General features: G+C 48.2%; 1 protein-coding gene across 2 annotated transcripts in view; it reads right to left on the minus strand.

Annotated features, from left to right (window-relative positions):
* Positions 1-12,122, minus strand: part of RAB6B (RAB6B, member RAS oncogene family) — a gene marked incomplete at both ends in the record, with an annotated part of 54,523 nt that overhangs the window by 17,932 nt on the left and 24,469 nt on the right. For both annotated transcript variants that reach the window (XM_084231052.1, XM_084231051.1), the window contains one exon: positions 10,230-10,288. In XM_084231052.1, the coding sequence (XP_084087178.1) occupies positions 10,230-10,288 (59 nt within the window). The remainder of the gene's footprint in view (positions 1-10,229; positions 10,289-12,122) is intronic.

A 12,122-nucleotide genomic window follows, 5' to 3' on the forward strand; every position in this document is an offset into this window, starting at 1 on the left:
TGATGGAGCCCCACCCAAATGGACCTGGGTAGGGTCATGGCCCAGAGACCCTAGTCTGTTTCCTGTGACCTGTGCCAAGTGCTTTGGTGAGTTGAGTGATGTGCCTGGGAGAACACTGGACTGGGAGAGTCCTAAAAAAATGACAGACTCTCTGGCCCTCAGTTTTTCATCTCTAAAATGGGGATAATCACAGTTTCTTCAAGGACTGTTGGATCAAATGAGTGAGTCTAAATGAAGGTGCTGTGTAGAAGTAAAATGACCAAGGGATTTCCAAGAGAAGTTAGAAAAACACACCCCACTGGAGACCCAAGAATGTGCCTTAGTCTGTGTGAAATATAGCCCATGGGACTATAAGTCCTACAGGGTAAAAGTAAACCATCATCAACTGTTTCAGGGGCAGCCTGCATAGTCCAGCCTGTAATGGAGAGCCATAAAACATGTGGACGCAGACGAGGCCCTGAGGAGTCCGGCACTGAAGAAACAAGAGCAATTTTAAGTAGGTTAACGTTTCCAAGCTTCTTTGCCCTGGGAACCGCTGTTCTTGGAAACCCTATTAACATCCCAATAAACCAGAGTTCCCAGAGCTTCAGGAAAGGCTGACCCTCAAAGAGGTGGGTTCTAAATGAGACCACATCCCCCTTCTACTTTGCCATGGAGTCTTAGTCAAAGCAATTCTATACTCCATTTCCTCTTAAAAGGTGTGGAGTAAATTATTCTTACTATTAACTATTCCACCGGTACATAAAGAGGATATCAAAATAACATGAGCAGTAAGCTTGAATTTGGGGACTCTCCTGACACTCTATGATCCTCATGATTCTCTCCTTTCCTTGGCTGAGCTGCTGCACCCCCCGTACTACTGATACCCTACCCCACACCTCTCCCGATGCCCTGGGCTTTACACTGCTGTTACCAACCTGGTAATCCTTAGTTATTGCTTTAATATCATCATGCTTGCAAACTGTGCTGCTTATGAAAAATGGCAGGTACTTCATTTTATACAAAATGTGGGGAAGCTTAACCAGCACAGATTTCATAACTGCATCCACGCTTATCTTCTTTGGAGGGTGGTATTAAACAGTGTCAAGCGGGGCTCAGACACACAGTGCAGAGTGACGGTGCGTTACATGCCTCCCTCTGCACAAAAGCTGCCATTGGCTCAGCTGATCCCCAAGGAAAGAAATGTTTCCTGAGGCACTTGTTGAAATCTTCTTTGCTATGTGCATTTATTATAAAATATAATTTTGCATCCACATTTTGACAAGACACAGTAATAAAAGTCTGCAGTAGAAATCTGCATGGTAATTTGCATAAATTGACTGGAGACTCTCTTCTTAGGAAGACAAATTACGAAAAGGACCAAGTGTGTCTTCTTTCAGTCTTGGCCAGGCCTTGGTCCATGACTGTGGAAGCATCCATTAGTGGCAGAAAGCAGCTGGGCATGACAAACCCTTGACAATGAAGCTGCTGTTGGCGCTCTGCACCACCAACCATCGAATTAGAGTATTAGGGGTAAAGTCATGCAAATTAGCATGCAAATGAGGCTGGCAAAACTTAAGGATTCAGACTGGCAAGCATGTGCTTTAGGGGCAAGCAACAGCAGCCTCTGGAAAACACGCTGGACAAGATTCATCCTTGCCAGCAGCTTCACAAAGTGCTGGGCGTGGGGGGTGGCCTGGGAGGCCATAGCACAGATACCTGGATTCTTTCAGACACCTCAGCCTCCATATCTACACAGGCCTGAGGCCACAATGGAGAGTGGCTTGCGCTAGTTACCACCTAATTTAAGTATGTATTGATTATGCTTTTATTTCCCAGCTGGAAAAACATAAACCAGACAAGATGCACCATCCAACTTTAAATAAGGGGTTAAATTTCATCAAAATCAGTGAATCTCTTCAAAAGCCAAACAGATGCCCACAAATGTGTGGCCTGAAACTCCCTGAGTGGTTTACTAAAGGGTCACAAATGGTCCAAGTGGACAAGTCCCCGCCCTATCTATAGTACCTAGGGGTAAAAGATCTAGGGGCTATCTAAAATGTAGGCCAAGAAGCAATTTAGGATTCTAAAATGTGAGCAGAGAATTGCATCATGGGTCCATCAGCGGTATCATCAGTGGACTCACCCAATAACCATCTCAACTTGCTCCTACCCACTTGACTAGAGTCCGTAAAAGTGAAATTCTGTTTTCTCAGCCTCTTGAGAGGCTAACAGTGATCATGGGACCCAACTCTGCTCAATAAGACATAAGCAGCCACCTGCTGGAGAGGGAGGGGACGCTAGGGAGTCTCTGGCTTTCTTTTTCTGACAAGTGATGTTAAGAACAACCACCAGGCCGCATGGAGAAATAGAGACACACAGTAAGAGGGGAACAGCCCAAGGCCTGATGCTTCACAGCATAGCCGGGCCTCCATGAGGCCGAAGGCGACTCCCTGAATCTGGCAAATCAGAACCCTTCGATGTTCAAGCCACCTTCAGCCAGCTTTCTTATTAGTAGGTAACCATATTGCTAATGCAATCAGAGACGGGGAGAAGGGCAGAGGAAAGGAGGGAGAGAGAGAAAAGATGTTAGAGCATGGGCAAATTTGCCCTCAGACCATCCCAGAGCACTGTCCACAGTGAGCACTTGGATGACTGTAGGACCAAGTGAGTCTTCTTTGAGTCTTGGCCAGGCCTTGGTCCATGACTGGGGAAGCATCCATTAGTGGCAGAAAGCAGCTGGGCATGACAAACCCTTGACAATTAAGCTGCTGTTGGCGCTCTGCACCACCAACCATCAAATGAGAGTATTAGGGGTAAAGCAGCTTCACAAAGTGCTGGGTGGTGGGGGGGGGCTTTAAGTTGGGGGGGGTGGAGGTGTCAGTGGTCAGTCAGTGGTCAGGTGATTGGATTCAGGGAGACTGCACAATATAAGGTTGCCACCTCACATTTTGACCACAGAATCTAATGTTTGCAAGCTGGACCTTCACTGTGTTAATATAGCAAAATCCTCAGGTTGCCTGAGCTAGCAGAGAATCGCAGTCTAGTGTTCCAGAGAAGCGTGGGGTCCAGCATCATCTGGCAGAGCTGCAGGCTCAGCACAAGTCCACATGTAGGGGTGACTGGGATGCCCACCATTTCCCATGAAGATTAATGTTCACTTCACTTCATCATTTATCAGTCTAGTCTGTTATAGAGTTATTGTTGCTTTTGGTTTTGTTTTTTCTATATTGTGGATACTGATGTGCATTGTATCAACTGTATTTTGGCCAATTAAAATTTTCATCATCTAGGTTTTAAAACCTGTATGTGCTATGGCTTAAATGGAAATAAAGCACATTCCTACAGCTAAACTTTGAGGTGACTGGTCTAGGTGATGCAGGGGTTGAATCCTAGCCACATAATTTTAAGGTGAAAAATATGCCATAGTAGGAAACTAGAACACTGGCCCCTGGTCCCTCAGCTAAGAGACAGAAGGGATTTGAACCTAGGCCTCCCCTACACACGCCATTGTTTTGAAGGAGAAACAAAGAGCTGAGGTACAAGGGGACTTGCTGGATCCTCATTCGTGGTGTGACCTCACTCTGACCATGACTGCAAGAGGGGGATCCAGTTCCTGATGGGGATGCCCAACGGGGACACATGACATCTTGGCTTCTATGAGGAAAGGCCACTCCTAGTCTCACCTCCTCTCTGCACCCTGACCCAGAAAACGTATCAATTCCTAGTGCTTCCGGAATCCAGTCGCCAACCTCTTCTTTTAATTCCATCATTACTTCCCAATTGACTCTTCATTTTTTGTGTGTGTTATTGGCACTGATATTTTTTCAGAGTATCTGGACAGAAACTCAGGGTCTACTCAGGCCAATGCCTCTTTTGTACACTACAGACCCACTCTACTTTCTTGCCCCTTCCAGTGTCCTGTGGGGCTGCATTTTGACTTTCTCACATAGCCACAGCACTGGATCATTACACCTCTGGCCTCACAAGTGCTTCTCACTCAGCATGCAAACCTTCCTATCTCTGCTGAAGCTGCATCAAATCCTCCGTGTCCTTTCTGGCTTGGCTTCTCACCCTTTCCTCCAGAAAGGCTTCCAAGCCCACTAGATCAGCCACTGACCCCTGCTTGACTGACTCCATATAGCCAAAGAATGACGCCGGAAGCCCATAATTCTTCTACCTTCTACATACGCACGCATTAAGCATCATTGCTGAGAGGGAGGAGGAGCAGGAAGGTACTTAGATGATAAAAGCAGTTCTATTATGATGTGAGCCCGGTGACTACACTCCAGGGACAGTCTATGCACACCCTGGGCAGCCACATGAGGCCCCATCCCTCACCTTTGCCACCTCAATCCCCCAGAATCTGGCTCCTTGCTGATCTGGTCATCCAAAAACAGCATGTCTGCCTCTGAGTTGAGGGCCCAGCACGGTCAAGTGATGGACTGCCGTGCGCTCATTCCACTATTGGCTCCCAGGATGGATGCAGCACCTTAGGCCCTGGGCTATGGACCCAGATGCCTCACCTGGTGCCCACATAGCATGCAATCTGGCTCATCTGAGTCTCCCGTCTTTCTGACCGAGTGCTCCATGCTACAGCCACAAGAGCCATCTTCCTCACATCCGGGTTACCAACTATACTCCTCCAGGTGAACCTCTTCTGGGTGAAACACTGAGCACCCCCACTCCATCAGAGGAACGACAATCTCCTGCTTGTCTTTCTGCTGCTGTGAGCTCTGTGAGGGCTTCATTTACCTCCTGAGAGTTACCCCACTGATAAAAAGATGCTCAATACCTTAGCATCTTCTCCCCATGTCCTCCAGGTATTTCTTTCCCCACCCGTTCCCGTTCTATGGTCCTGGGGGTGGGGGAGAATGGGGAACCAGAGACAAGAGTCTGTAAGTGTGTAAGTGTCCAAGAAGAACCTTCTACCTGGATCCATTCCCAAGTCCTTTTTCCTTACTCAGTTCCACTTCTGGCCCAACAGCAAAGGTGGTGTGGGGTTATTTTAGGTGTGGGATCAGCTGCCCAAGTCTGGCAACCCTGGGGCAGCCTACCTGAGTCTGGTTGAACAAGCATCAGCAGAACTTGCTACCCTGAAAAGAAAGACCTGAGAGCATCAAGCAGCACACTGGACAAAGCACAGCTCTCTGCACACCATGACCCTATGCAATGTCCCTCTCTCAGCACCAGAGTCCACTTCTCTAAAAGTCTAACCTGAGCTACGGGGTCAAATCTGTGGGGTAGGGGCAGGTGATGGTACGGGGGCACAAGCAGCTGACTAGTTGTACCAGTGGACTCAATGACCAAAGCCTAGAAAACATATTTACTTTATTAAACCAACTTACAAGTATTATGAAAGAAATATCAGATGACTCTGAGAAACCTTAGGAGAACTCACTCCTGGGGGAATAGCCCCCCAGTTCAGAAGATGGGCCTGCAGTACATTAAGAGACAGAGAGGCTGAGAGGATAGAGAGGGTCATGCTGGTTGGTGAAGTCCAGGCCAGAAGGTCACGTTCTCAATGGGATCAGACTGGGAGGTGCCAGGGGTTATGGTGTTCAATAATATCCCCCCAATTCTGTCTACCTGGAACCGTAGTATGTGACCTTATTTGAAAATAAGGTCTTTGTAGATGTAATGAGTTAATAATCTCAAAGTGAACAATCATCCTGGACTTCGGTGAGTGCCTCAAACCAGTGACTGGTGTCCTTATAGGAGGAGACACAGACCCAGAGAGAAGACAGCCACGCGAGATGGAGGCAGAGACTAGTGATGCAACCCGCACCAAGGAATATCTGGAGGCCCCAGGAGCTGGAAGAGACAAGGAAGAATTCTTCCCCAGAGCCTTCAGGGGAGCGTGGCTCTGCTGCATCTCAGTTCCAGACTTCTAGGCTCCAGACTGTGACAGAATGACTTTTTATTGTTTTAAGCCACTGCATTTGTACTAATTTGTTATGGCAGCCCCAGGAGACTCATAGAGACCCAGGAAGATAAAGAAAGAAGTCTAACCTGGAAACAACCCAAATGTCCAAAAACAGATGACTGGATCAAGAAGATGTGTTATATATACACAATGGAATATTATTCAGCAATCAAAAAAGATAAACTCATGCCATGTGCAGCAACATGGATGGAGCTAGAAGGAATTATGCTCAGTGAAATAAGTCAGAAGGAAAAAGAAAAATATTGGATGGTTTCACTTATAACAGGAATATAGGGGAACACAATAAGACATCAGTGTAAAAAAATAATAACAGTACAAAACACAACAAAGTAAAAACAGACAATTATGAATTAGAGACATGCTGCAGGGGAGGAGGAGGGAGAGGGATCAGAGGGAGGGAGGGAGGAGCACAGGGGACTGTGGTGATGGTGCACGGGTGCATTGGTGAAGGAAATTCTATGGGGACTCAATCTGAGGGGGTGGGGGAAAGCAAATATGGTTTAAAAATAAAAATAAATAAATACATAAATCCAAAAAAAAAAAAAATGAACGCAGTCTAGCGCAGAGTAGGCAGGAATGACAGTGAGGACGGCTGAAGCCTGAGAGTTCCTCAGACAACCCTACAGCCTGTGAGGGTACAGTGGACACAACCACTCCTTTCCTTCCCCAAAGGCGCCATTGACAGAGTGCCCAGGGCAGGCACAGCTTCCCCGGAATGCACCTCCTCTCTCCACTCCACTGCTGCTGGAGTGGCTGGGTAAGCTCCAGGAGGTGGGCTGGGACCCTCTCCCTGGACAACCTGTTAGGCTGGTTCCCTAACTTGAGTTTGGTGAGAGGTCCATGGAGGGGCATGTGGCTCCAGGACTCACTATCAGTTCATCTCAATCACTTCTGAAATTTAAAAAATGCTAATGCCTCAGCCAGTCTGTTAGTCTCCTGACCAGCTGATGTGCAGTCAAGAGAGAACCCATGAGGCACCCAGGAGAGACTCCAGCAGCCAATGTCTACCAAATCCTCTCACCCCTCTTTCATGCCCAGGAGCTGCCTGAAGAGGCCTGAAGTCTCCCATTATGGCTCCAGGGCAGCATTCAAACAAGTGGCCCTGGGACCAGGCCTGTTGGTGTATTCACTTGGCCTAGGGGAAGGAGGAGACTTCCCACACACAGTACTGTCTCCCCTCGGTGCAGGTGCCAGCAGGTTTCTTCTGCAATACATTTTGAAAGTGATTTTTAGTGAGTAGTTTATATAAGAAGTATTTACAGACATGAATCTCACCAGTCTGCTTGAGTCTTGATCTTTCACTTCTTCAAGCGACTGGATTAGATGGAGTGATGGGAGGGGTGGTGAGTCTGGGGAGCAGATGTGTCAAGAGGAGAACAAGGTGTGTGTGGGGGGTGGGTGCCAGGCAGGAGGTGGCAGAAGACCTGCTCTTCTGCTCACAGGTTCACAAGGTGGCATCTCCTTGGGCCTGAGAGGTGTAGCAGGGGAACCCAATTCTGTAAGCAGGTTCTCATGCCAGCCCCTGGGGCCTCAGGCACATTTAGTCTCAGCAAAGGAGGACCTACTCGCTGCCACACAGGATAAGGTTGAAAACCCTGTGCCTTCTGTGCCCTGGCTGAGGGCAGGGCCAGGCTCCAGGGCCACTTGCTCCTGCTGTCTCTCCAAACACAGTAAACACCTAATAAACATCTGTTGTCAGAATGAAGGAACTGGGGGGGGGGGGGGGGTGGTGTAGTGGGGGTGTAGTGTCAGAGCCAGAGACTCTGAAAAGGAGGGATGATCTGTACTGGCCCCTCAGCTAATCAAGGCAGTGGGAGGGGATTGGGCCCAGGGGCTGTGCTAGGTGTACTGCAGAGTCACTCCACAGGGTCCATCCTGATGGACAGAATGTTTGGGAGGGGAAGGGATGACTGGGAACATCTCTCAGGTCTGGAGCTCTCATCTACTTCCAAAACCTCTCTTCCACCATGTTAAGAAAAACAAAATAAACTAAATAGCATTTTCCCTCTCCATCTCCAGAGGATTCATTAAAATGAGCCTATGTATGCACAGAATTGGAGCTCCGGCCTCCCAGCCTAATTACCATTTTAAAGGGTATCATGTAAAGAAATTCTACCTGCTGCAGTAAAGGAAAAGCTTCAGGGGAAGGGCACTGGCTTTCTCTAGGTCTCTCCCGCTAGTGCCACCTGGGGCCTCTGCGGCCTGTCAGTCTGGTGGGGTCTAAGCACCAAGGCAGACCGTGCCTTTTCAACCAACAGGTACCAACAGGTACTTGTGACACCAGCTCAGGCCAGGCTCTGTGCTGGGTCTATGAATGGAGCAGTGGAGCCACAGGAACCCCACAAAGGAGCACCTATAAGTCTGGAGGCTAAACGAGCCCCGAGGACAACATGCTAGGGGAGAGTGTCACGGAAGGGGGCGGAGCACAGGGAAAGTCTCACCCACACTGCAAACCTGTGCTCTGAGCTGTGATGAGTCAGAAGAATTTTTCACAGAGGAGAGGAAAGGGCATCCCAACAGAGGTGACACCATGAGCCAAGGTGCAGAGACTCCTTGATAGTGTCACTGTGGGAGCAGCAAGAAGGGAGCCCCCTTGGACAGCGGCATGCAGACTGCCAGTGGGCAGTGGGAAATGAGACTGGAAATGGGGTTTGGCTGATATTTTGAGGGACTTGAATACAATAGGTAGTAGCTGAGGCTTTGGTCTACACCAGTGAGGAACACTGCAGAGGTCCTGAGGCTGTCTCTACCACCTAGCACACTAAAAATACCAACCACCTGAGAATCACACCATTCAACAGGATACCAAAAAGAGGTATTATAAATAACTTAATATTCAAAACATCTAATAATCAAAATTTCAAAATTTTAAAATCAAAATTTCAAACATGTGAGGTCATGTACACACACACAAATGAATGCCAAGTCAGACTTCAGAACTGAAGTCTGTTAGTGCTGTCATGTCAATACAGTCCCCATGTCAGGAGAGGCCTCTGGCCAGCCCACCAAGGCACTGACAGAGTGCTGGCATAGAGAGCGCAGCACAGACAGGCATGGTCAAGATAACCGCGAAGCCACATCTAAGCTGTGCACCTCACTGTGGCCCCTTCCCAGAGCCTCATGTTCTCACCCTACCATCTATCTTACCAGGCCCACCGGTTATCTGGCATCGCGGCAGAGGTAAAGCAGGGAATCAGAAAGAGGCTGAAAGAGACAGGGATATATTTGAGGCAAGGACGATAACTGGTCTGGAGGGAGACGACAGATTACATGTAGACCTGGCACTGTCACCCAAAGTGAGCTGCGCTCTGAAATCTCGGAGTCCAGAAAGGCAGGCAGCTCTTCGCACTGTAGTCCCCGGTGTGTTCTATAAATATGTGTCCTCTGAGGACTCAGTGACAAAAGGATTCCATGACCAAATACATTCAGGGGCTCCTGCATACTCTATGCCTCTTTCGGCAAATCAAAACCAGACACTGAGGTAGTAAAGGCCCTGAGAAGTCCCACAGTGGACATGCCAACTTAATTTCCTTCACCAGTGTTCCCCAAATTTATATACATATTGAACCTTCTCTATCTTTTGTTCCTCAAATAATACCTACAACATCTCTTGCAATTAGTATCTTATAGATCTGCTGGCTTAGAAAAATGATTATAATTTGTCTCTGATTTAATGAAGAAAATATCTTTTTTCTTAAAAAAGCTGAAATGGTAAAGTTTGGTACTTTCTGGGTAAAGCTGTAATTGTAGGAAAAATTCACCTCTTTAGCACAAACTGTCCTACTCAGAGTAGGTCAGGGAAGTTAAAAATTACTGATCCCCAAAAGCTCATCTATCAGGGCACCTGAAGCCCCATCTAGGCCACTGGTTGACCCCAGATCACCCTCAAGTGCCAGAAGCCACAGAAATCATTCCACCCACCCTCCTGCCCATGTGGAGCCATGCATACTGGCTGTTCTAGGAAACACAACTGCATGGTGTCCAACAAACATAACCAACACTTATGAGGACAGCTCCCAAGTGACCAAACACTCTACTTGTTATAACTTGCCCAAAGGAAGCAAGAGAATACAGACTAAAAAATGATTCTCTCTTCACACTGTGAATATCTTCACCAGTTTCCTTTACCAAGGTTTGGATTTCAGAAAGGTCAGGGTTTTCATGGGCTGGTACCACAAAAATGGCCACCCTAGGGCCAAGGTCCAGTCTATTTTCACGCCAGCCTTAGCGAGCTTGGAGAAAGGCCACTGTGGTCCCCAGGGAGCGGTCAAGGCTGCAGACCTGGGGATGCCCAGGATCTCACCTGGTATGTGTTGTCGAAGCTGTCGTACATGAACCGTGTGATCAGAGACGTCTTCCCGACTGCAAAACAAGAAGAGAGGGGTTCAGCCGTGGAATTTGAGCTAGGCTCCTCTAAACGTAATTCATGTGCAGAAATCAGATAACCAAACGACTGCAAAACAAGAAGAGAGGGGTTCAGCCGTGGAATTTGAGCTAGGCTCCTCTAAACGTAATTCATGTGCAGAAATCAGATAACCAAACAAAACACCCACAGGAAAGGATGAGTTACTGAAACAGAAGGGGGAGGCAGGCCCCCAAAGAGGGATGCCAAGGCAAGGTGATGGCGTCTATTCCAGGCAGGCTGCAGGGGGTTCTTGCCAGAGGAGGGGTCCTCCCCCAGCCAATCCCAGGTCTTCCTTGAACCACAAGAACCCAACTGAGGCTGGAGCCATATATGAAGAATCAGAGCAAATGGGAACAAGATGCTCCTTTCCCATGTTTGTGCTCACTTGGAAATAACACTTTGCCACTGGTCACAGGCTGGGATAGCGGCATTCAGCCGGAGGACTGGCGAGAAAGGGGCTGTTCCGGGAAGCAGTGCGCAGTAACCCAGGAACGAAAGGGTTATTCCCCAGGAGTCTCTCATGAGCAGGGTTAGGCTGTGAGCTTGTACCTGACTGTCCTGCTCTTCTCAGGATGTTTAGCATCCCTGGACCCTGCCAGGTAAATGTCAACAGGACTCCCAGTCATTGTGACAACCTTGGATCCTCTCCCACATTTGCAAATGCCTTCTAAGAGAAACCAGGAAGTCTCTTGGGAATCCCACAAATGCTGCTAATTTCCCAAACTACAGGGTTTGACTTTTGACCTAATGCTGCACAGATAGGTCTCCTGGGGCCTGGCAGTGGCAGAAATACCTACTGCGGCATTTCTAACCATCTGGGAGGGGAGGAGTGGATGAAGGGGCATTTGTCAGGTTAGGCCCAGCACGGAGTGCTTCTCTCCCCTGTCCCACCGAGCCTGTGACATGGCTCCTGAAGCCTCAGAAGGGGCTTGGCCAGCTGAGCTTGGTCCAGAGTCCTTTCCGCTTCAGGCTACCTGGATAAGCCTGGCAGAGAAATCAAGAGTCGGTATCCGCAGTGCTCCACTTTGCCACTCCCTGATGCTCAAATGGAATGTCCACGGCCTCAGCCTCGCAGGTTGGCTGGTCATGGACCAGGGAGAACAAGGCAATGCAAGGGGACTCCTCTAGGAAAGGTCCTTTCCAGTACTGAAGCCTCAAGAGCATTGGAGTTAGCAGGCAAGAGCCACCATCTTCTAAGTCAACATCGTTAAGGGGAAGACAACTGACTTCTAGCCAGAAGGGACATCTGATGTTCAAATTCAGATGCTGCAAATTCACATGACCCAATCTTAGACCCACAAGTGGTTAGCTGGATGCAAATCCTAGCTGGGCTACAGCTTAGCTGTGACACCTCAAGGCAGTCATTCTCCTCTGGGCCTCAGTTCTCATTTTTAAAATGTGTATGATAATAGCAAAGACTTCAAAGAGCAGTAGCAAGAAATAAATAATAAATGTACCAGGCATACAGAAATTCTTACAAGGGGAAGGAGGCAGCAGGTAGCTGAGATAGCTGAGGCAGTTTCCAGAAAGACATGGAAAAAAAGAAAACCACCACCACCTCCACTGTGGTTTAATAAAGAATTTGACTCTTTGGTTCGTGGGAAAATAATGGAGTGTTTTTATTATTTAAAACACCCGAGTTTTTGTGGCCCATGGTGGACCCCCGGGGCGGGGGCGGGGATGGGTTGGGGACTAGGCAGTTAAGAAAGACCAACCATGTGATTGTAGATTGAAGCTTTGTGCTGGGTCAAGCTGCAGGAAGGAGAGAGAGGCTGAGACTGAGTTTAGTCA

The sequence above is a fragment of the Talpa europaea genome (genome assembly GCF_964194135.1).
Source record: "Talpa europaea genome assembly, chromosome: 4".
NCBI classification, from domain to species: Eukaryota; Metazoa; Chordata; class Mammalia; order Eulipotyphla; family Talpidae; genus Talpa; species Talpa europaea.